The sequence below is a fragment of the Nasonia vitripennis genome (genome assembly GCF_009193385.2).
Source record: "Nasonia vitripennis strain AsymCx chromosome 1 unlocalized genomic scaffold, Nvit_psr_1.1 chr1_random0005, whole genome shotgun sequence".
NCBI lineage: Eukaryota > Metazoa > Arthropoda > Insecta > Hymenoptera > Pteromalidae > Nasonia > Nasonia vitripennis.
Window position 1 is genome coordinate 4,287,006 of NW_022279591.1, and position 26,895 is coordinate 4,313,900.

Sequence of the window (26,895 nt, forward strand, 5' to 3'; positions counted from 1 at the left end):
AGGAACTAATATCATATATAATATAAACGAAAGCGAATCTACTTACTAACACAAATGAAATATAGTATTAGCATATAAGTTACTAAAAAAAAAGAAAAAAAAATGACAATAAATATACGCGAAATATACAGTAGCAGGTTAGGACATATATTTAGATTAATATTAGGCAACATTAACAGTAATAGTTAAATTTATACAGTAAGGTTAAAGTGTACCAGAACATCGTCAACGACATGTGTGACAGCAAGGTGAAACCAAAACAAATTACAAGGTAGGACAAAAAAAACTAAAGAGAATAGATTACCCAAGATAGAACGATCCATCCAAACCAATCATCCCACGCAAGCAAAAGGTGATGCACTTGAAGAAATTCCATGTATCAATGAGATACAAAGAAAGCACAATTGCCGGTTGCGTACCAGTAGCTTCCAGAATTCTTTTCTCAATAAAAACAGACCTGACCGTGAGACCTCTATATGAATGCTCTCGACATTCAAAGAGAAAGGATATGTTTTCTCTTCTTAATCAAGCGCCGCAAGGGCTGATTAATATGATCATGTGATCATAGAGGCAAGGGACCAAGGACCGCACCAATTATTTAAAAGCAGGCACACATCAACAGCTACAACTTAGAACAGCTGATAGACACCTGATAAAGCTTGATCCTGCCCAAATTAAAAAAAAATAAATAAATAAAAAAAAAATAAAAAAAAACCTTCCAAGATACCTCATACAACTCATTGCCCAAAATGCATCTCACAACACCGATATTAAATCAGTAAATAGCAGGTTAGAACTTTAACCTCATAGGACAATTCGTTACTCAGTTTTGGTTTCTCATTATGTCACCGGTGTCTGACCATTTACCCTTATAAGTGTGTGTTTGTCGAGGACGACAAACGTCTGCAAGGGGGGGAGGATGTTAAGTGGCGAAGTTCCTCTATAAATTATTTAGAAACATTATATATGTGTGTTTGTCGAGGACGACAAACGTCTGCAAGGGGGGGAGGATGTTAAGTGACGAAGTTCCTGGATAAATTATTTAGAAACATTATATAAAAATTACACAAAGCCAGTAAAAAGAAGATCCAGAAACTTCGACGCTTAACTAAGCCTCGAAGGAATGTACCCGAAAATGAATATTCAGAAACATTAAATTAAATGAAACAAAGACAGCAGGAAAAATCCAGAAACTTCGACGCTTAACGAGCGCAAGAAGTAACCCTAAACCAAAACAAACTTCTCCTCCCTCGGCTGAAGCGCGCGTGCACAGCCGACGCTGCAGTTTAGCCGTTGACCATAGTATTAGGCCCATAAGGCCTAATGAGTAAGACAAAGAGCGCGGCTAGGCTGAAGTAAGAAGAGAGGAGAAGTAAGTACCCCGCGTGGGAGAAAGCTTCGACTCTCTCTCAAGCATCACCTCCCCTGAAACGCCACTCCAGGGTGTGCGCTCCTAGAGAAAGGACGCTGATTTTAAGAGTTTAGATTTTGAGTAATTTGCCTTTGAGAAATTTAATAAGTTTTGTTTCATTTGAGTGTCTGATTTAATTTGTGTTTTGATAAGTTGATAATAAACATCACTGCAATCCATGTATTGAGTTTTGAAAAATAAGTCATTCAGAATATAATCAATTTTGAGCCATCCTCCGTTTTGCTAAAACATCTTGCCAAAAAGGAGACCTAAACCCCGCAATCTTTTCCGAGCAGTCATCCCAGTTTTTCTGAGCATCCTTTCGGGTTAAATTATTTCTCAAATTCCAGAAATCCACAGAACAAAGTAAGTAGCATTTAATTCAATATTTCTGAACTTTGACATTTCGGTTAAATCAAACAGTTCTGCCTCGACAAATTAGTGTTCTCACTGATCTCCCCCGTATGGGAGAGTAGCTAAGCGCCCACGTTTTAATAATATTTCATTGTTAGCTGGTGGAATCGGTCCTATTCTAACATTATTATTTCACACACAACCAAAATTTGAGTATTATTAGGCCTTAATAACAGGAAAGAAAGTTCAAATTGGGTTTGGATACGAAAAAACATTTTAAAACTTACAAATTATTTCTAAAGACGACAGAGAGCTCGCATTTGAGGTTAGGGAGAGGTTAAGTTTTATGTTACGTTAAAAGACACGTACTTTTACTGTCGTAACTACAAAAGGGTGCGTTAAAAGTTGATATAACTACTTTTAAAAGTTGAAGAGAGACTGAAAGAGGCATTAGGTGAAAAATATGTACGAATTTTGTACACAATTGTTAATTATCGACAATTGATTCCTATACGCATAACGGAGACGGTATTCTCGATAGTCTAATTAAGACGATTAAAATAAAAATATCACAAATTGTACATAAAATGTTGCTTCATTTGTGTAATATGAAGTTGATTAAGGCTTTAATGTTCCATAAAATATTTATTTTATGGATGAAAACGCAATTTCAATGTTAGCTGTCAGATGCGCTCGTAGATAAGCACAAATTCATTGGATCTGACTTCAACATATCGTATGGATGATTATTAAAAAAATAACGCTATTTTAGCATTTATAAGTAAAGCTATGTTTTCGTTGATGATGTACGAATGTATTTTATGTATTTTTGTGAAGCAAATTAATTCAAAACAACTCAAAAACGTATAATTTCTTGAAGTTATCCACAATTGGGTCGCTATCGAGAATGGGGCCAACTATCTTATACTTTGAAATTTGGTTTTCTAACCTCAAGAAAAATTTTGCGAATGCATTTATATTATTATTATTGCACTTAAGCCCGTTCTCCCGATATCTGTTTGAAAGCTATTAACCTAATCTTTCTTGACAAAAAAAGATTCATCTTAAAAGATTACTTTATTAGCGAAATATTGCGGGTTGAAATTTATCTCGGTATATTTCGTTTCGCTTAGAGCGTTGCTTCTCTCCCCTGAAATCAGATCCTTTCCGGTCACGTGACTTCCGATCATTGATAGCGCAAAAATTTGAATGAAATTAAAACGGAGATGTATTCGTGCAGATATTATTTGAATTTGTAAAAAGCAATTTTTTTTATTTGATGTGGACTACGGACTAGGCCATTACTCTATAAAAGTGGTGAAATCTTCTATAAAAATAACCTTTTCAAAAGGTGAAACGTTGGCGAAAAAAAATTTCTTTATAAAAGTTGTAGTCCGAGAGCTAGGGTGGTTTTCGTAGCCGACGGGGTTCCACGGCAACACCAAATTTTTTCTTATGTACTTTTGCCCGCTGAACACGAATTTCGAGGTTGCTCAGCCGGAAAATGCCGAGCAAAATTTTGACAGCCGATTTTTCGGGAAAACATGAAAGGGTAACATTTTTCACATTAAAAAAATTGATCGTATTCTTCATGCAATTTGAAGACAAAAGTAATCTATTAAAATTTTTTATGATGCATTCTTTTCCCGTAAAAAATCATCAAAGTTGGCAAAAAAACGTAAATTTTCCGATTTTTGTAAACTTTGATGATTTTTCAGGGGAAAATAATGCATTTTATGAAAAAATTTAATAGAATACTTTTGTCTTCAAATTGCATGAAGAATATGAAGTAATTTTTTTTTATGTGACAACGGTTACCCCTCCATGTTTTCCCGGAAAATCGGCCGTCAAAATTATCCTGCGCATTTTCCGGCTGAGCAATCTCGAAATTCGTGTTCAGCGGGCAAAAATACATAAGAAAAACTTTGGTGTTGCCGTGGAACCCCATCGGCTACGAAAACCACCCTAGCTCTCGGACTATAGTGATATCTCCGAAATATAAAAGTCAAGGAATTTTATTCATCTTTTAGATATATGCATGTAGGTACATTATATCAGAAAATAAAATATTGTCAACTGTAATTCTTAATTTGTACAACAGTTCAAATTCATTAATATCAATTTTTCTATGTATTTTTAGAAATGTGCCTACATGCTTATATCTAAAAAATGAATAAAATTACTTGACTTTTATATTTTGGAATTGCACTACTTCTTTAAAGAAAGTTTTACTCGCCAATGTTTTAGCTTTTAAAAAGTTTTTTTTTCTAAAAGATATGATATATTTTAACTCGTAAACATACATTTCTTCCTATAATTAATTATTTAATCAATATAGGATTACAAAAATGTTGATGATCGTAGAAAGCCATACAAGGAAAACATTTTGTTTTTGGATTTTCATTTTGTCTTATTTTATCAAAACTTACAGGCAGAATGGTTATCTAATTCAAATATCATGCTACGTTAATGTTTCTTTCAAATTTTCATCCCTGGTATAAATGTTCACCATTTATTCGCCAATCGTTGTTCAGTTTCATCTGTGTTGGACAACGGATTCAGCATTCATTCGTCAATAAACCCCCTTATTACGTCACGTTTTTACGTATCCGTTGGTAAGCAGTCGGACAATTTTAAAAATCGTACAAAAAGAAGATAAATCATTATTGTCTGCACAAATAATTTATTTATAAGATTTCATTATTAATAAACAAGCATAGGATCGAAAAATAATACGCTTTCGACATCGTAGACTTAAATTACATGTATGTAAAGTTTGCTCTATTTTGGGGTTATGTTTGAAGGTATACGCAGGAGTAGACTATTGCGCCAGCTATTTAGTGCGCATGCGCAGCCACATGTTTTCTAGCAGGCTCACACTAGACTTGCAATGCATAGATTTAGTTTACCACAAAAATAATGTATGGCCATACTTGACGGACACGTTTGTTTAAAGTTTGTAGGTGAACTATACCAAGTAAGAAACAAGAACGTATATTAACTCATTTATAACTATTAATATATATTGACATTAAATTGTTATAAACTGGTAATTTTACTTCCTCCTAGAGGAAGCTTTGTAATAGTAAAATTCTGAGTTTCGTCAAAACTTCTAGAAAATACTTTTTGGTGTGTTAGAAATGACCGTATGGATGTGTGTGTGTGTATGTATACCGTAATATTTCTGGAACTACTCGGTCAATATCAATAAAATTTGACATGCATGTATATTTTTGGATTCTAAATTCGGGAAAAACATTTATTTTTTATTTTTCAAACTATTTTTTATTTTATGGCCAATTTTTGATTTTTGAAAAACACTATTTTTCATTTTTTTTAATCATCCCATCATTACAAACAATTCAGCTAATATGCATTTGAAAGAGAATAAAATTACCTACTTTTCCCCATTTGGTCCTCGGGATCGACCGCTTTGTTCGGCAGATAAAATAAAAAAGGTGATTTTTTTTTAAAAATTCATATCTCTGAAACGAAACATCATAACCTTACGAAGAAAATGATGTCGATGGGTCACGTGTCAAACTATATCCCATTAAAATTTCAAGTGATTTGACTACTTATTTTTTCAGTAATTGTGCCTCGATTAAGGAAGTAAAAAGGCTTTATTGCACTTGAGATTTTGGGAAAAAGTAGATATTTTATGTGTCTTGGCTAAGTTCATTGGGCAGTTTTCAAATCCCTATGGTTCTTAAGATATCAAAGTTTCAATATTTTTTTGAAATTTTTTTGATTCCTCATATCACTAAAACAATGCAGTCAAATACTTAAAAATTTACATATAGTACATGAGTACTGCCAATCCTTGGGCAGATGGCTTGCTGAAACGCATTCCAACTTATTCAGATCCACAATATTTTGTATTATTTTTAATTTTTTTATATTTAAATAATATTTGATCTATTGGAATTATACATTTAGTTGAAGGAAGCTACGTGCCAATGAATTGGCAGCGGTTTTTATATTATTTTATATTAATTATATCTATCGAATCAGATACAGCTAACAGCTCTTTTAATTATTTAATTATAGAATATTACATATTATCGGATATAGATATCTTAAAGTGAAACAATTATTTCATCGTTCTATACAGTTAGTTGCACGCAGCATAAACCTTAAACAAACCTGTCCGTCCAGTATGCTCATACATTATTGTTATACAAATATACAGATACCAACAAAGAATAAACTTTTTAGAAGCTAAATTTCCATTACTAACATTTTTTTGTGTCATAATAAACTAATAGCAATAATGATAATAATACAACTCGACAATTTTGTAACTGATTTCACAACTTTCTTTGATTTGAATTAGTAATAATATAAAACTTGTAATATTGGAAAAATTGTCATGGTTTAATACAAAGTTGAATAGCTACACCTTTTTGTTAAACTACAAGAATTAATTTATATATTTATATTATTAAAATGTTAATCAGCTTATATAATAATAATTATTCTGTAGCGATAATATGAAACTTATACTCGCCCAGTTTATACCTTTCAGAAAGGTTTATTACAGATATATAGTCTTATATAGTGACTGGCAAAATAAGCATGACTGCATTAAGGGGACAAAACACTTTTAAAACCTTAAAAAAAAGAATCATTTTTAAATTTTCATGCTTAATTGCGATTGATTTGAAATTTGTTAAACTTAAATAACTTAACTTTACCTAAATTGTAAGATTTTTGCAAGTCTTTTTGGGCCTAATGCACCCCGATAAAAAAATTAAACACTGATAAAACTTTTTTAGCACTGTCCTCACGATTCCTGAACAAGGCATGGATGAAATGGGATGAAAATTTGTTAACATACTTCTGAAGCCATTAGTTTCGAGATGAATGAAGGAAATTTAATTTAAACGATTTGTCCGGGAATCGTGTGGACAGTGCTAAAAAGGTTTTATCAGTACTTCATGTTTTATCGGAGTGCACTAGGCCCAAAAAGACTTTAAAAAATCTGAAAATATACACTGATAATAAGGTTAAGTAAAAATTACTGTCTGTCCGGTAAAAATTACAATACTGCCGAGTAAAACAGCCATAGACTTTAAAAAAAGTATCAAAATTCCTAGACCACCATATAAATTTTACTTTTTAGTATTGTAATTTTTGTACAACTGGAATTTTTACAATACTGCATATGAGTTTTCACCCTAACTAAATAGGTCTGTTCCTTTATTAATATATAAGGACAATTCGAATTATTCGACACAAGTGAATCGGTGGCGCAGTCGGTAAAGGCTTTGCCTATAAAACCAAAGGTCGCCCGTTCGATCCCAAGTCAAGTCAGATTTTTTCAGAATAAAAAATTAAAATATAGGTAATTCTAGAAACATCCCAACAAAAACACTGGCAGCTGACTAATAATAATTAGCTAGGAATTAATCATTTTTCGGCATTTTAAAAAATACATAAAAATTATTTGACAAAAAATTACAATACTGATTTGTAAAATTTACTTGACCTTTTTCTCAGTGTAGGTAAAGTTAAGTTATTGAAGGGTAAAAAATTTCAAATCAATCGGAATTATGGGTGAAAATTTAAAAATGATTCTTTTTTGCAGGTTTTAAAAGTGTTTTGTCATCTTAAAAAAAATTATTATTCCTCCGGGCCTTCGGCAGACGGCCGGTTGAATTCGACACAAATTACGTGTTTTTTTATATAAAGGATATTTACGCCCGTGTAGCAGACGAAATTGTTTCTCTGCCGCTCACTGGATAAAGTCAGTCGGTTCACATGACTGTTTTATCGCGTTTAACCTAACATTAATCCCACCGAAAGTCGCGTGACCGGATGAAGGTAGAGGATGATAATACTAGGGTTACCCTGGGTCCGGAATATATAGTTTATAAACTTTTGGAAACGTAGAATAATTGCCCGCAATTCGCCCGATCCAAATATATCATGGTTTATATAATTTTCTTGATAATAATGTTGATAACAAATAATTATGTTATTTGCAATAATCCTAGTGACTTATGTCTAGTGACTTAAGTTCGTATGCGTTTGAGGTTAGAAAATATTCAACTAAAGCAATGAACAGATAATATAAATACCATTGTTTTAGTGTATATTATTTATAATGTTTATACTACTCTAAAGCAATGATATTCATAATATTTGCTCATAGGACAAATTTTTAAAATGATTTCTCTGGTAAAAATATCGAGATTTTTGCTATTAACTTCAAATTTTCATTAAGGAAGTTCTATAGGTACTGCTCTAGTTAAAATGTGTGCCCTTTTTATTTATGGTTTATTCATGTGATCTACTTAGCTAAAAAGATGCACATATTAACTATCATAAAATAATGATTATATATTCCATTTATACAATTCTATGTATCCTAATTATTTATGAAAAATTTCCTACCGGCGTTGATTTGACTCATTTTTTTTTAGGTTAAATGTACGTTTTTTCTATTCAATAAATTTTTACTATAACTTTGTCACTTAGAGTCCATGAACGATACTTTGTAGAAGTAAATAATAACTTTAGAAAAATAAAAACTTTAATAACTTCTATTATATGCCATGTGCCTTCTGAAATTTATATGGATGTTTTTGAGATATATACCAACTTGTAAACAAAATTCTAAATATATCGTTATGTTAATTCCATTACCGATAGAACCTCCTTAAATACACAAATGTATGACAGACTTATACGTCATAGACTTTGTCACACAAAAATTCACAAGTTGCAAGAATAGGAAAAAAATTCTAAATTATATGGTTCTACTTAGCATTTTTATGTTACCTTGAAATTAATAGCGAATATAATTTGGCTTTAGCGGTACTGATGTGCTACTGAGAGGAGGGCAGGTCACGTCGAGATCCGTATGATTCGTCTGCATTTAATTCGTTCTTATTTCAAAAAAAAAAAAAAAGGATTTTGTACCAAAAACATTTTTGTAGCATCACTCATTAAAAAAATGCAATCCAAGTGGTTAAAGTATAAAAGATAAAGTACGGCTTTTTTAATAGCCAAGATAAAAATACATCTCAAAAAATCAATCACGCCCCATTGGTGGGACGTAATGGGTTTCACAGTAGAGCATGATAGGTTTTTGATATATCAAATAATAAACAGAATATAGTTATATTTTTACGAATGTAATTTGAATGTATACGAATTTAAAGGTGTAATAATTTTAGAATTTGAAGAAAAGATAAATTTTATAAAAGTTATCGACATCTCAAAATAATTGGGTAAAAAGGCGAGGTTAAATCTGTTTATATGTTGCTCTTAAAAATGTAATTTTCTTCATTTTTTGCATTATATCATGCAATTACAGTTTAATATAAAATACTATTAACAAAAAATGTTATTTAAATTTCTATTCTATCATCTTGTTTTCAGTGATTATTTATTGCTTAATAATCCACGCGCAACAGGCTAAAAATTTTATCTGCAAATTTCAATACTTCAAACGATTTTGAATGCTCATGGTGATAAAGGAAGGATACATTGTATCCTTATATTCCAATCCGTTAAAGAATTTGCAAGTCAAAAGTCCTTTATGTTTAAATAAATCGAAAACTCATTCCACCCGGCAATCCCGTCGTGCCCTGCCGTCCCCTATTAAGTCGAACAGTTAAACTCTTTTATTTCATACCAGATTGTATTCGTTGTCTTAAAAATATTATAATAATGTAGAAATAAATATTATTTATTAAGGCTTTAGCAAAATCTTGGAACGAAAATATCCCTATGGAATTCGAGTACATCCTGGAGAGGGCTTATGCGGTAGCACATTTGCCTCCAGACAAAGTTGGAGAAGGATTTATGCACATCACTAGCCTTGTTGATAATGTAGCAAATGGAAATGGCGTTAATCCAGCTATACTAAAAAAGCTGCAAGATTTTGCAGCTTACCTAAGAAGATATTGGCTACCACTTGCTGAAGTATTGTCAGTCTTCCAAAAACCCGTTAGGTCCAATAATACTTGTGAGAATTTTCACTTGTATGCAGCAAAGAAAATGGGAATACGTTCCAACGTTTATAGAATGTTAGGTAAATACAATAATTATTGATATACTGAAAACAATATTATATTACGGAAGTATTTTCTTTTTATTGAAATGCTTATTAAATAATTTATTGAACAAAATCGTAGTTTATTAAAGGTTGAGTTTTAGTTTGTTATCAAACTTTAATTTATTAAGATTTTCTTAAAGTTTGCCTAGTTATTTTTATACGAAACCCCTGGTTAAAAATTCCCGATATCTTGTAGACGGTAATATACAAGCCCGATAGATTGGTTTTTTCACAAGAAAGTATAACAAATTCTTGGAATCTCGATATCGTGTATAACAAATATATTAGCACACACACAATAGTTTGCTTACAGCATAGTACACTACATTTGACTATAATTGCAGCTAATAAATCAGTCGAATCCATTATTATTAATTTGTTTTATTTTAAAATGATTCTAATAAACAATATTTAAAACAATTATGCGATACTCTTCATTTCACTTAAATGAACCATCAATCTCAATTTACTAATCTATAGCTCAAAAAAATATTATTGATAAACTGTACCATTATATACTAGAGCAAATGTCACATTTATCAAGTATAAACTTAATATGAACATATTAAATCATTTATTGTGGCTATCCGATTACTTGAAATAATTTCAAATTTTGCTTGGTATCGGTCATTGGACAAAATATAAAATCGACTAATTACAATGACAATATCATAAATTTTATTTAAACTTGAACTTTAAACTGAACTCATGAACTTCGTACGTTGCCAAATAACGTAATAATGAGTAACTATTGATTTATACTTTACATTAGTATTTATACAAGCTAATAAAAAATCAACAAAACTTAAATCATTGTGTCGTAATTCTTGATTTTGGAGGATTTCAATTTTTGAATAGCTTCTGAAGTATAAATAAAAATTTACTTATTATTACTCTTTTTGAAAATGCCAGAAGTTAATGAATAGGTTTAAAGAAAGTGTATGGCATTATCATTGTAATTAAATTGATAGATATTTTGGACCAATATTTAAAATTTTTATATAAAATAATCGGAAAGCTATAATGAATGTTGTAAAAGGTTTATATTAAGTTTATTCTTGTTATTTAAGACATTTGCATTATTATAATGGTACAGTTTATAAATAATATTGAGTTGTTGGCTAAAGATATCATAAGTAATAAATTGAAATTGATGACTCGGTCCCGTTGAGTAAAATGAAGAGTATAACATAATTGTCATTGTAAAGATTGTTCGTTATAGAGTCGTAAATAAAACAAAAAGGGGGTGTCGTAGCTAAAAACACCTTTTTTAACACAGGCTGCGCAAAATCGCGTGCGTTCAATCGCATTTCGCGCCGCCTGTGTTAAAAAATAATGATCGATACTCGTGCGAAGTTGATTCTGCACTCGTGTGATTGTCAACCCTCACACTCGTGCCAGAATCAACTCTTTCGCACTAGTATCGAAATGTACTATTTTATGTTCCCTATAACTTTTTGAATAAAGCTTGCAATGGAAAACTGGCTCTGTATCGCTATAGGATTTGGTTTAATAAATCAATCTACCCAATGAAATTTCGATCGGACTTTTAGTTTTTCAAAAATCTTGGCAATACGAGCTGGTGTTTACGCGTGTTCACGCGATTGCAGCGCCAATCTTAAAATCTAATTTTACTACTAACTTCTGAAATAAAGCTTTCAATGAAAAACCAAGCCTGTAGCGCCGTAGTATTAAGTTTAATAAATCATTCTACCAAAAGAAATTTCGATCGGACTTTTAGTTTTTCTAAAATCTTGGAAATACTAAATACCTAGCGGCGGATTTACGAAGCTATCACTTCGACATCCCCTTAAGCTGTCAGCAAACCAATGTGTATGCTAATCTTAAACTCAAATTTATATATGTATTCCTTGTAAAAACTATGTATTAGTTGGAATATTAACAAATTGTTGGCTCACTCGCAAAACCCGTATCCCAATCTTCTAATCTGAAAAAAGTTATATCCAAAAATTTATTCCACTAATAGAGTTTCTGTCGAGAAACCTTCAGTAGAATACGTTAACAAATCTCGGTGGATTCCGGGGATATTATCGGGAACGTTTTTTACCAGGGAACCACATAAGTCAAAACAATTATCATGTTCAATTTTGAGTCCATCAATTTAAAATTAATTTTAATTAATTAAAAAAAAAAAAAAAATCGTAGACGGAATGGGGGCTCAAATGGATAAGACAGCAGCGAATTATGAAATGGCTGAACGAAGTCTTATAGTAACAGTTCAGCGACCAGCGCGTCTCGTAGAAGCTGACTTGGCTATACAGCGAACTGAAAATGAATTTCTATTGGGGCGGTAACTGATATTTTTGATCATACATTATCACTTATCTCTATGTAAATGTAAAAAGGTCCTTTTTATGCATAAAAACCCAAAATTAGCATAAGAATTTAGAAAATTACGATTTTTAAAAATATAAAAATATAGAAATTATAAAACATTATGACGAAAGTTTTGTTTAAAATTTAAAAAGGAATTTTGAAAGTACATGAAAATATCTGACTACTGCAGTATACTAGTTCTGTCCTATGTTTTTTATTTGTTATCATTTCATAAAAAAGGATCTGTCTCAATACTTTTATTAAAACAAAAACAAAAAACTAATAAGAAAAGAGAAGCTCGCGATTGTAGTATTCATGTTCGTTTTGAGCACATTAGATGACCTAGAATACAGCTAAAGCAACCTTGCTAGAAAAATATTATTTTCTCCCTTGATTGCACAATATACTATTTGACTTAAAGAAGGTTTCGGCATTTGGTATCGTATTAAATAAGTGTCACTGTGGGGACACGGATTACATGAATGGTCATCGCTGCTAATTTTTTTAACTGCACTATTAAAGTTATATACAAGTAGAGTAATAGAAAATCGCGAAAATGTCGCCAGGAAATAGCAGAAAGCATGCGGCGAATAGGAAGACATGTCAGTAACAATAGCTGTAACAATAAAATATAACTTAATATTGTACACTTCTCGCATTTTTTGCGTGATTGAAAGTATTTATATATATGGATAGTTCTCTGTGAAATCGACCGGTCAAAGAAAAAATATCGCTATAACTCTGGGAATATCTTCTATAGGTTGCTAAAGGATCCTATGAATATTTTCACATTTTTTTAATCTATATTCTTCGAGTTATAAGGGGTCAAAGTAGGTGAACCCAGCATTATTTTGGTTTTTTGCTATATTGATTAATTTATAGCTCCTCAGAGAAACATTTTTCACTGTAGACATCGATGTATTTTTTTTATACAATTTTATCACCTTATCCATAAAAATAATTTGAAACTCATAGTAACTCATAGTAACTCATTGCATTGCGTAAACTCAAGTTTACGCAATGCAATAAATAAAAATAATTACATAGAATTATGCTATCTTTGCTCTGAATATCGAAAGGAGCTTTGGTATCTGTCTTCACGTGTAAATATAAATAACAACAGATCGTTTCTTTTGGTAAAATTAAAAATTTATACCATACGTCTACGAAATGAGAAATAATTATAATAATACTGTTATTTATCATAGTTATGATGTGGAAGAGTATCTAACGCACATTGTTGGTTTGAGGCGTTATCATTTTGCAAGAGGTTGGTAAAATTATTAATAGTAATGTAGATTATATAAAATTTTAAGAACAAACAAAAATACTTCCTAGTAGAAATATTGGCAATATCTGTACTTACAGAGATTTGCTACTTATAATGAATTGACTAGTTATAGTAAATTTCTGTAACTCATATGTTAATTTATTCCATAAAAACAATGGACTTTCTCAGCTTCAAAATATTGATCGATACATTGTTTTATTTTTGTAACCCACCTGAACTAGTTAGTATCTAAAAAAAGTAAGAATAAGCAGCATTTTTGGTGTATTTATTAACACATATTAGCAACCAAAAAAAAAAATCATTTTTATAAAATAAGATTATTTTCTAAATCACATCATGCTTTGCAAAAAATGACAACTTACTTTCGATTAATGGGATAGTCATTCTAGTAATACCTTAGAAGAACAAATGATTTAGATATACAAGAAAATGATTAAATGATTTCTTTTATTTAGTACACGAATACAATGAGCGGATTCGGCGGCCTCAACGAAGAGCGAATGAAGAACATGAAGAAGACGAAGAAGAAGAAGAAGGCGAAGAAGATGAACAAGAAGACAACGAAGATAATGTACACTTTGAGATAAATGACATCGCATATCTGAGAAACGAACTGAATCCTGACGCTGGACCTGGTAAAGACATACTTGTTATATGTATACTAGCAAAATCAAGCGCGCTTCGCGCGCTTAATATTGCACGATGCGCTTCTTTCGTCCATTCTAAAAAGCATTCGAACTTTAACAAATATTTTCACACTCTATATACATATGGGGAATTCCTCAGAACTTTTAAACTCCTTCGTAAGTGGATAAAAATTTTATTTACATTTACAATTTCATGTCGAATAAACGGTATTTTCATGTAAGAGTATGAAATATAGATGTCTATGAAGAATCAACCTCATAGGTGCCAGCTTAAAATGATTCTCAGAAGATAAGTAGACTAAAATCTGTAGATTTGGTGTCTAAGTTGAGTAAACTTATCTATTCTTAACAGGTTTTCTCGGATGCCGTTAAAGATATCGATTTTTTTCCACGTTAAATAGTAAGCTTTTATTATTACACAACTTCATCTAAAAGGAAATTCGTGTACGATTCTCGGAAAAAAAATTTTTTTCTTGTGCTGTATCTGTGTAAGTACATTTTTGCGTTTTTTTTATTGTCACAAAGTTGAATAGTAAACATGCGCGCCGTCTTTTTAAATCTTAATCTAACTACATAGGATAATAGTTTCATATCAAAAGGAACATTGAGCCGAAGTTAGATTCATGTGCTGTAAATATCCTTGATATGGGAGCACATGAAAGATTGATTTTTGAGACGTAACTCGTGTAAAAAAACAGTTTTTTGTGTAGCACATGTACAGTATCATGTATATAGGCCAAATTGTGGTTGTAATTGTTTTCTGGACTCTTTTCACTAAGGAAAAAAATATTCGCGTTCATAATATATTTATATTTAAAGTTCTAAAGGCTTAACTGAAGTTGAAGTTTAAATGTATGAATGTACGTTACAATTATATTTCAAAAACGGCTCAGCCAATCAATCTTAAACTTGGATGCTGCATTGCATTACTCTCAACGAAGGTAAATAGTCGAGTTACAGTGATATATATATTTAAGCTTGTGGGTTACCAAGCTTGGCTTTGTCACCTGTTGCCATGTGAGTGAAAGCCAGTATGTAATAAGACTCCGAGCCGTTAGGATCGTTATAAGTGAGGTTATTGAAACTGATATACTAAAAGGTTTGCTATCGGCAATTGTATAGATTCAGGTTAGTCTTAAGTCTATACGTTTACTGTAATATTTTTAGCCTTTACTAATTTGTACATATTGTTAAAAACAGTTGTTTATACTACATCATACAAGTGTTGATTTCTAACCCAAAACTCCACTCCAGTGAATTTCCTTGAGCAGTGGCCTTACACACATATATATATATATATATATATATATATATATATATATATATATATATATATATATATATATATATATATATATATATATATATTACAATTTCATAAAATTAACTATATGTTGAGAATGACTTGGCCGAACAATACAAACCTTAAATAATACATTGTGTTATTCTCAACAAAGGTAAATAGTCGAGTTAAAGTGGTATATATCAGTATATTCATGTAATCAATATATTTTGATATCTAATATATCATGTAATTTTCCCGTCGTTTACTATAAATGAATTATGTCCACGGATTATCAGTACTACTAGTCACCTGAACCTGTCTATCAAAAGAAAAAACTGTGCTCGCAAGTTTAAAAAGTTAGAATTTTTTTGCCTAAATGAAAAGTTCGGTGGAATTCCCCATATGTATTTGGTCAGGTATATTCTTCTTTCTAAAAATCACTCTATACAATAGGTTATGTGGTCTTCAAGTTTGAAGGTTAAATAATATATTTCATTGCTATTTATTTCATGGCATATAATTAATAATTAATACAAACCAATCCAAAAATTTAAAGCAATACAAAACTAAATACATTGTTAACTAAAACACTAAATCATTGTTTTTATTAAACTCTTTATCATTGAAACTCAAATATTGAATTTTAAATGTTAGCGTAAACCGGATTTCTAATTCGCATTCCTACATTCCTAAACCAGGCCCAAACACGGCATTAACTAGCTTCACAACATCCGGCGATCACTTTTTGAAGAGATGAATGTCAATGAGAGTTCAGTATAGTATGCTATTCTATACTTGTGTATGTGTGTGTAGTATGCATAGGGTTAGGTTCCATTTTTTAATACACATATTTTAAAACTACTCTTGGTAATGATTAATATACCAAGGTCTCTTGCTAGTAATATTTCACATATATTTTCTGAATGTGCCATCCAACTTTTCATGTTCTTTAACCTTATTTTATTTTAAACACGCTAATTCTGAGTAAATAATCATCCTCAAAAATGTATACCAGTGTTATGGATTCAAAGCGCAGTCTGTGCGCGGTCCTGCTCTCGTTACCTAGGCAACCAACCAACAATCAATCAGAATCACTTAGCAACCAATCAGAATAACGTATGAAAGGGTTCACAATCAAGTCCATCATTTTTTTAAGTGAGGATAAAAAGTATTTATTCTCGTTTTTTTTAATTTATACTTTTTGTTAGAATACAATATTTTTTAAAGTTTAGAAATTTCACTATTGAAGATTAGAAATTTAAACGTAAATATAGATCGCGCGCTAAAACAAATACTGAATCAGATTAAATAGAAATGTTGTAGAATGGCGCCATGCATTTTTTTTTAGGTTGGATACTAATAACGTTAAATATACGCTCCCGTTTTCTCCCAACTTCTAGAAAAACAATTGCTTTCTCGACTCACAAAATTCACATACAGCATTCGCGAATAGGAACATGAAAAATAGATATATAATATAAAGATAAGATAAAATGTATTATTAAATTTAAAATTTTAGGACGAGAATTTGAAAACGACCAGGTGGTGCGTCGACAACGAAGATTGCATCCCAGTAAGTTTAGAATATTCGTATAATTATATTGTGAGCAACCTGCTACAAATGATTTACTGTCATGCAGTCAGAGATAGAGAGCAGTTACCAGAACCCATAGATGAACGTATCGTCGCAGTTGGACGTCGACGTCGTCGGGCCGATGCTGCAGCAGTTCAGCCAGAACAGCGTGTTCAGAGGAGAAGAGGCAGGCCTCGTCGAAACGAAAACGCACGCGGCGGTGCCGTAGTGGACGAACCTCCGCGCAGACGAGGCAGACCTCGACGAAACCAGGACGTACCCGACGAAGAAATAGTGGGCGAACCCGTACCTCGCAGACGAGGCAGACCTCGACTCAATCGAAATATACCAGCCGAACAAATCATTGAGGAGCCCATCGGAGCAAACAACCAGGAACCCATCCAAGCAGGCAACCAGGAACCCATCCAAGCAGACAACCAGGAAGCCATCGGAGCAAACAACCAGGAACACATCCAAGCAGACAACCTGGAACCCATCCAAGCAGACAACCAGGAACCCATTGAAGTAGACAACGAAGAACCTATCATCGAAGCAGACAGTGAGGAACCAATCGCAGAACTCGGTGAGGCAGTCATGGAGAATCCTGCTGGACCAAACGCTGAGAATGCTCACGCAGCTTTAGTCCATAATCGCAGAGTACGTCGGAGAAGGACTCGCCGCGGTGGCAAGAATTCCAGTGAGTAAAATTTCTCGAGTTATTACTTGGTCTTTAAATTCAGGTTTTTTGTCAACACTATTTATAATGCTAATGATTACTTTTTAGTTGTTAATAAAATGACCCATTAATGCCTAAATAATATCAAATTATTGTATAACCTTAAGCAAACAGGCTTTAATGAAAATGGTATACATTATGTTTGAAAACAGTTTTTCTAAAAGTTTTCGGATCTCCTTACGATCCTGCTGCTTAAGGACTTTCACGGGAAAAAATAAGGATTTTTTAAATTAATTTTTACATTTAGTCTTTTATATATGAAGGACCCGGATTAATTGTATTTGAATGAGGAGAGGCTTATGAAGTAAGGATCATTTTTTTCAATACGAAATGACAGCTGAATAGCCCTGATATCAACAATTAAACTTCACTAACATGAAACTAATATGCAAATGTATATTTTTGGTTCAATCGCAACGTAATGTGGTTCATTTTGTTCCTTGTGAAATTTGAGGATAGGGTCACGGTTACCAGATTGTTGCATAACCTATTCATTTGGTGCACAATCTAATTGTTTACAAAAATTGTCGTGAAATCTCGCGAATATCCTGAAAAATCGTGTGAAGATTTAAAATGAGAAAAAAAATTATAAATCAAGAAAACTACTGTCAAAACTACAAAGAAATTTAAAAAATAAAAGCAAACTAGAAAGATTAAAAATGAGAAAAAAATTATAAATCAAGATAACTACAAAGAAATTTAAAAAAACAGATAACGTGACAAACAAAATTAAAATTAAAAATAAATAAATCAATCGACCATAAATTAAAATATTAAACTCAAACTAAGAAAACTATAATGTTGTAAAGATTGCATAATTTTAAAAGATTTACTCTTGAAGAAAAATACAACAAGGGAATATTCTATTTTGCGCGCAAGTGCGGGAATATACTATTTTGCACACTCACTTGCAGTTTTCTAGACCTACATTATGATACGAGTGCGTAAACATAATGAGGAAGTGTGGGTACATCTACGCAGTGCACGTGTATCGTATATTATTAATTATTCTACCTCTTACGCGGCACATCGTTAAATTTTGCGTACGCATTTGCCTGTAATGTTCTAATATCGCATACGCTGATAAGAGTCAGTGTAGAAGTAGCTGAGCGTGCGTAAATGTATAAGAGTATGCGCGCACACACTGTTATACATTCCCGCACGCTCAGCTACTTTCCCGCACGCTCTTGTATGCGTGTGACAAATGGCACATTGCCAATGCAAAGGCGTTCGCTAAATCGAACTTTGCGCACGTGTAGGAAAAGTTCTATTATATTAACAGATAATGAAAATATTTCTTTTTAATGTATATAATATAAGTAACAGGGACAGACTATGTTTCGACAACCTTCAAAGGCTTACAGCTTACCAAAAATTGTGTGACTGTTCGCGAATATGAGAAACTAGTATTTATTAATTTTTATTTTGAGATGTGCCTAATTGAAACAATTAATTTTAATCAACGCGATACGCGTCATTATCCGGCGATCAAAATACAAGAGAAAGAAGTTATAAGTTATGACAAATATTAATTTCTATATATTTATAGCTAAATAAGTCCTTGTCGTGTCCAATATTTACTAAGTTTACATTTACATATATTGTTTTTTCAATAAAATTAAAAAAAAAAGTGTAGTAGATTTTTTAATGTTTAAATCAAGTTTATGATGCAAAAGAGTTATCATTTCTATAAGTACGTTGATCAGTGAAATTTGAGTGCTGACTAGCACCGATTTTTGCTGGTCTTCGAATTTCATGACGGTAGATTCAATATTCATCGATTTAAAAAAATACAAATTTAATACTTTACTACACTGTGAGATTACATAAAACAATTGTACTAAATAACAACACCGACACACAAAATAAAAAAAGTTGTCTGCTCGAGAAATCAGACCAAAATGCCATATCTTTATGTTTTTCGGGTCGCTGAATTCAAATATAAGGTCAGTTAGGCCCCATCACGTCAGGGTCAAGGTCAGTTGGAGGTCAAATTAAGAAGAAAAGGTTTAAAAAAATTAAATTGCCATATATTTATGTTTTTTTGGTCGCTGAATCCAAATCCGGAATCAGTTTGGCCCCATCACGTCAGGGTCAAGGTCAGTTCAAGGTCAAACTGAGAAGAAACAGTTTAAACCTATTAAAATGTCATATCCAAACTTTCCGAAAATGAAAAAAGATACCGAAAAATTGTAAAAAATCTTATTTAATCACATAATATCTTCCTTGTGTACAGAGAAAAGTTGCTTTCGTTTATATTTTTTTCTTATTTTGCTTTTTTTCCACTAGCTTAGTAACTCTCGATGTTTTGTTTTGTGTGTGGAGAATATGTATTAGAAAAAAACATGAGGTCATTATCTGAAAAGTTTAAGTTGATTTACAGTGAATGCTTTGGTATTGAAGTAGCCAATCAAAATGTAAACTGGGTGCCACAAAAAGTTTGCAGTAGATGTTATACGATGGTAACACGCTGGGAAAGAGATAAAACAGAAAGAAACTTGAAATTTACAAAACCAATGATATGGTCTTCTCCAACGTGTCAAAATGACTGCTATTTTTGTATGACTAATACCAAAGGTTTTAACACGGCTACTAAATCTAAAATTGTATACGCAGACGTTTCTTCAGTAGTGAAACCTGTGAGAATAGAAGTCAGGGATAAAACTGTTAGTATCGAACCCATGGATGTGGACCGCTCAGGCGAAGTAGAAGAAATGCAAGTTGATGAGTCCTGTGACGAAGAAGGTTCTGAGGTTGAAGAAGAATCTGACGAAGAATCCTCAAACGAAGAATACCTGCCAGCTAGTACAAGAAAAGCTCCAGAAACCTTTAACCAAGAAGAGTTAAGTGATCTTATTCGAAATTTAGGATTACCTAAAGATGGAGGAGCAGTTCTTAAAACGAAAAATCTGTTAGCAAAAGGAACAACGGCCTCTTTTTATCGAGATAGAGAAAAAGAATTTAGGAATTTTTTTACGAACGATGAAGAGAATTTGTTGGTATATTGTATAGATGTTAAAGGTTTAGTCGATGCAATAAAACCGAATACGTATAAAGACGAGGAATGGAGACTTTTTATTGATTCGTCAAAACGAAGTCTGAAAGCTGTTCTGCTTCATAACGGAAACAGGTTTGCATCCATTCCCATAGCTCACTCGACTAAGCTGAAAGAGACTTAAGAAAATTTAGAAATTGTATTGGAAAAAATAAAATACTTGGAACATCAATGGAAAATTTGTGGTGATCTTAAAATTGCAACCATGATCTTAGGACAACAATCAGGTTTTACTAAAAATCCCTGCTTCTTGTGTTTATGGGATAGTAGAGACAGGATAAATCACTACGTTAAGAAAGTATGGCCAACTAGAATACATTTTGAACCAGGATCGAGGAACATTATACGTACGCCATTGATTGACCCATCAAACTATCTGCTACCACCACTTCATATAAAACTTGGCCCCATGAAGCAGTTCGTGAAAGCTCTGGATAAAGATGGCGATTGTTTCCAGTATTTGGGAGAAAAGTTTCCCGCAATAAGTGAAGCTAAATTAAAAGAAGGTATTTTTGATGGTCCTCAAATTCGTACTCTATTTGAAGACGAAACATTTATCACAAAAATAAACGATACAGAAAAAGCTGCATGGCAAAGTTTTAAAACTGTTCGTGAGAACTTTTTAGGAAATAAAAAGAGTGAGAACTATCAGGAACTAGTTGAACAAATGTTAGAGAATTTCAAAAATTTGGGTTGCTTGCTGAGTTATAAAATGCATTTCTTACATTCCCATCTTGATTACTTCCCTCTTAATCTAGGAGATGTCAGTGAAGAACAGGGAGAACGATTTCATCAAGATATAAGTGTCATGGAGAATCGATACCAAGGAAGATGGAATGTCAACATGATGGCAGATTTTTGCTGGACACTGAAGAGAGACATTAAAACAAAAACAAAAAGAGAAAAAGAAACCCATTGCATAGGTCATTTGAAGTAAAAAGAGTTCGTTACAAGAGAAAAAAGGAGTAAAGAAAGACATCGAGAGTTACTAAGCTAGTGGATAAAAAGCAAAATAAGAAAAAAATATAAACGAAAGCAACTTTTCTCTGTACACAAGGAAGATATTATGTGATTAAATAAGATTTTTTACAATTTTTCGGTATCTTTTTCCATTTTCGGAAAGTTTTGATATGACATTTTAATCGGTTTAAACTGTTTCTTCTCAGTTTGACCTTGAACTGACCTTGACCCTGGCGTGATGGGGCCAAACTGATTCCGGATTTGGATTCAGCGACCAAAAAAACATGAATATATAGCATTTTAATTTTTTTAACCGTTACTTCCCAATTTCACCTCCAACTGACCTTGACCCTGACGTGATGGGGCCTAACTGACCTTATATTCGAATTCAACGACCCGAAAAACATAAAGATAGATAGGTCTGATTTCTCGCGCAGACAACTTTTTTTATTTTGTGTGCCGGTGCAATTGGTCAACACGGTATTTTTGTCGAATTTCAGTAAGATAGCTTAATTGTTGGTTTTATCATGTTTGCGTTCTCACAATCCATTAGTGAAGAAGAGTGGCACCACTTTGACTGATATTAGCGATGTGTGAAGAAATAGTTACAAAAGCGTTGATCAGTAAAATTTAAGTGCTGACTAGCACCATATTTTGCTAATCTTCACATTTTATGACTGTTGACTTAACATGAGTGCGAATAAACGCAAAAGTTTGTTAGTAATACGAGCGACATTTGAAATGAGTTTAGATTGAAAATAGTTTAAACGTAACAAGCACAAATATAATATATTAAATATGTATAAATTGTCTGTAGATTGGCGGATTCGGATATTTGAAGTTAACTGAAGAAATGTTAGTGTAAACTTAGTAAATATAAGTGAAGACACATCTTCGGTATAGTTCCAATATTTATTTGGAATTTATAGTTGAATTTTTTTATTTCATTTTGTAAAAACTATTTTTACATTTATACAGAACGGAAACAAATGAAGTACAACTTGATTCAGAATCATAGAATTGTTAGATTTTGCCCACGAGATAAAGTCCTTTTTCTTAGCGTTGTGCATTTTTTTAAATAATAAAAATGTTACACTGTTGATGCATACATCTATTGATCAAATGAAATAAGATATAGTGTACAAAAATAAGATTAATTCAAATACATTAAACAATTTTGTAAAATAATAGAAAAACAGCTACATCGTTTTCCATGATTATTATGGTAGTTACTGTCGTGACCATACGTGAAAGCAAGTGCTGACTGGCACCTCTTTTACTGATGTTTGCGATATGTAAGGATGAGTTATCACGTCTATAAATACGTTGATCAGTAAAATTTGAGTGCTGACTAGCACCGTTTTCTGCTGATTTTCGAATTTCATGACTGTGCACTCAATATTACCTAAAACAATTGTACTAAATAATAATTTATCTAAGAGCAGCACGGTAATGCTGCTGCTTGCTCAATCCGTTCATCCCGTTCATCTCGTCGATTTGTGATCGAAATCGACGGTGTGTTCAGGATGAGGCGGAGATTTACAGTATTATAATAAATAAAAATATATTTATTAAATTATTAGAAGAATTTACTTCTTTCTTATGAATTCAAATCATAAACTTTAATAAGCTAAATAATTAATTATATAATATTAAATCTGTTTGTTTTGCAATTACTGGTCTAAAAAAAAAATATAAGAAATATATTATAGATAATATTTGTCCAATTAAAATATAAGGATCTTCAACCGGTCGAGCTCCAATTCAAGTAAGTAAAATAAATAAACTAATGAATATTCAAAATATAATTTTATATTACTTGATTTCTTACTTCACTAAATATAAAATACAATCATCTTTAATGTTATATGAAAACCGAACAATTAAAGATATTCTCATTTTCTGTAAAAGTGGCATTGTCTATCAAAACCTTAAAGGAAAAAGACTCGTTATTTTTTTCTTTACCCTAGGCTAGGGAGGATCGATAGTCTGATCTTAAAGATGTAGTCAAAACTAAAATACCGAAGGATAACGTCGTTTAAAAGAGAAAATTAATTGTTTTTCTTTAAATTGTTAAGAACTAATTATAATTAATTGCCTATTAAAATTATGACATAAAATCATGTTAAATGATTGCTTTAATTATTTCTTATTTAGGATATATAGGATAATAATTACTGTAATTCTGTAATAAAATAGACGAATTAATAATTTCAATGAGATATGTAGTATATCTAATGTACTTTTTTTCTGCAAGTGTGCAATGTATGCTACTCGAAGGAGCATCTGCATAAACTGCCAATCTGCCCTCACCGTATCTGCAACAATTGCGTACGGAATCTGATCAAAAGGGAATGTCCAAACTGTAGAACACCTATAACAACTTATTTACCTGAACATATGATGGGAGGCGAGGTATGGAATCAAAACATCCCGGCACAACTCCAGCACGAGTTCTATGAACAATTATTGAGAGATATTGAAGAGATGGATTCCAATTCTGACATAGAACTTTCTGATATAAATGATGTAGGTCGATTATATAAATAAGTTTTATAAATCCGAATGTTTGTTTTTAAATGATTTTATTTCAATTATTCTTCATCTTTTTTAGTGAAAAATGAATGAAGAAGAAGAGGACTTACAGGACATCATGAACAACAAACAAATCCAGGATATCACGGACGTGTAGGAAACCCAGGCCATTAAGGACATCCAGGAGATCCAGGCTATTAAGGACATCGAGGAGATCGAAAACAGGACATCAAGGACATCCAGAAGGAGATCCAGGGGATTAAGGACGCCGAGGACATCGGAGACAACATATAGGACATCAATGCCAGAGACGAATCGCTATTATCCGGAAGTGGCTGCCAAGATAGTGGCCTATCTTGGCAGCCAATTCCGAATACCTGTCACAAACATGTACATACATGCATGCACACGAACGCACGCACGCACACGCACACACACACGAGCAGACTTACACACACACATACATGTTCACATGCGCGAGCGCACGCTCCCAAGCATATACATGAGCACACATACTCACACGCGCGCACACACACACATGCTTACATGTACACGCACACACGCACACACGCAACATGTAAAAACACAAACATGTTTTGATGCGCGCGCCCACGCTCACACGCACATATATGACCGCACATCCATACATACACGCACGCACACACTCACACACATGCACATGCGCATTCATACACACACACATACGTACACACGCGCGCGCGTTAACAGACGCACACGATCATGTACACATACGCACGCACAAATACGCGAGTGCACATACACACACAAGCGCACACGCAGACACATATACACACATGTATACGTAACACACACGCGCGTACACAGGGCTATTATACATCGTTCCTTATATGTAGTATACGTGTGTATAAACGGACAGGGGAAAAGTCAGTGGGGCCAATGTGAGGATTGTAAGTGACTGATGCAGGGAAGAGAAACGAAGTTGCAATACCTAATCTTCCGGATGTAAACAATGAAGGTATGCTTTCTGTAATTTCAAGTTATTGGAGTCGTTAAGTATAACTATTCAACAACTCCAAGAACTTGAAATTGCAAAGCAGAAGGCACACGTTTACTGTTTTCATCATGGAAGGTTAGGTACTGCAAGCCTGTTCGTTTCTCTCCCTTGCATCCGTCACTAACAGTTTGTACGTTGGCCGCATTGATTTCCATCCCGTACGTTTACGTATGCGTATTATGCATACCGAACGATGTGGAATGGCCCACACAGACATATACGGCCATGCACACATGCGCGCGCACGTACACAAGCACACTGTGGATTAGGCCTATACCTTGTTGAAATTTAATAGAATATTTTAAATAATTCAGTTTAATACATTTCTTTTTTGCACCCTTTTCGTTAGTTTCTTTAATTAAATTATAATTAAGATTTCATTTAAAATAAATAATTTCAGTAAGGCAAGGGATACCACATAAAAAAACGCGCCTATCTATTTACCTCACGGGTGGTGTGGAAAAGATAGAATAACACTTTAAAGCACACTTTGTATATTACAGTTTTGGTTATGTTTGTATAGAATTGTTTCAACTTCAAATGCTATGCTCATTATAAAATTACCCTAAAATAGTGCTTGAAAGTGTTAATATTAACAAATCACATTACACATATCTATTTAAAATTGTAATTACAAAATTCATATTAATTAAAATGAAGTTGTTTGTAGCTCTGTAAAAGAAGAATATAATGATAAGTCTCGATGACTAATTTTTATAGTAATATCTTTCGTTTGTTGATTTATATATTAGTGAGAAATTGTGTACGACACGACCAATACCTTATTTAAGCTACTAATACAAATATTTCGTAAAATATACATTATTAAAATATACATTGTTGTAAATGAATAAAAATAATCCATTAAATTATAAACTTACGTTACTTTTACTTGCCTCATTTTTTCCTCTGTTCCTTTCCCCTTCCATTATTATTATTATCATAGAAACATTTTTTGTACTCATGTACTACCATTTAAAATTTCAGTATTAATAAATGTTACTTAAACGTTAACTTAAATTAATTTTTGGATTTTTCAAGCGAGATAAAAATTTAATAAGTATTTCAATTTTCATAAATAGCATATTTCCGTCTTGAATCATTAATTATACAAAATTGATAAATTAAGATATATAAAATAAATTGAAAGCTTAAAAATGATTTTGAATTAAGCTTAGCAATACAGTGATGAAAAAAAATGAAAATCAAAAATAGGTATTTAGGGCGTCTAGAAAGAAGTCAAATCAAGTACAATCGAAAACTTTTATCATCATTTCACGTGATTTGATTGTGCAATATTTATTACTATGGTTATCTAGTAAATAAATAAAATTTAATAAATGTGTACTCATTTATCACTAGTTACCTACCAGCTTGTTACCGACTCGCTTCTAAACTTAATTTTTTCTATGTGACACGCTCTTAAATTAAGCAACTACATAAGTGTATGATCTTCATTCTTAAACAAATTTTTTAATAAAACGCAATGCGAAACGTGTAAGTAGCGCCCTCTATGAATGTTTATAATAATTATTATAATAAAATATATTTTGTGCACAATCAAAAAAAACGGTTGTGCACGATAATTTTATTATGTGCACAACAAA

At 32.2% G+C, this 26,895-nt stretch overlaps 1 protein-coding gene across 1 annotated transcript; it reads left to right on the plus strand.

The window, feature by feature from the left end:
- The first annotated feature begins 9,441 nt into the window (after positions 1-9,441).
- LOC107981831 lies at positions 9,442-26,144 on the plus strand. Its single transcript, XM_031920868.2, has 8 exons — positions 9,442-9,809; positions 12,000-12,144; positions 13,379-13,440; positions 13,917-14,096; positions 16,913-16,966; positions 17,034-17,663; positions 23,975-24,246; positions 24,332-26,144. The coding sequence occupies exons 1-8, from the start codon at positions 9,506-9,508 to the stop codon at positions 24,332-24,334; spliced, it is 1,650 nt and encodes a 549-aa protein (XP_031776728.1). The 5' UTR covers positions 9,442-9,505; the 3' UTR covers positions 24,335-26,144.
- The last annotated feature ends 751 nt before the right edge of the window (positions 26,145-26,895 follow it).

Excerpts from the sequence above, each read along its gene's own strand:
- LOC107981831 (XM_031920868.2), top strand. The coding sequence starts at position 9,506 with ATGGAATTCGAGTACATCCTGGAGAGGGCTTATGCGGTAGCACATTTG. Across the intron at positions 13,441-13,916 it reads GCGTTATCATTTTGCAAGAG|TACACGAATACAATGAGCGG; the intron begins GTTGGTAAAATT and ends TCTTTTATTTAG. Across the intron at positions 17,664-23,974 it reads CCGCGGTGGCAAGAATTCCA|TGTGCAATGTATGCTACTCG; the intron begins GTGAGTAAAATT and ends TTTTTCTGCAAG.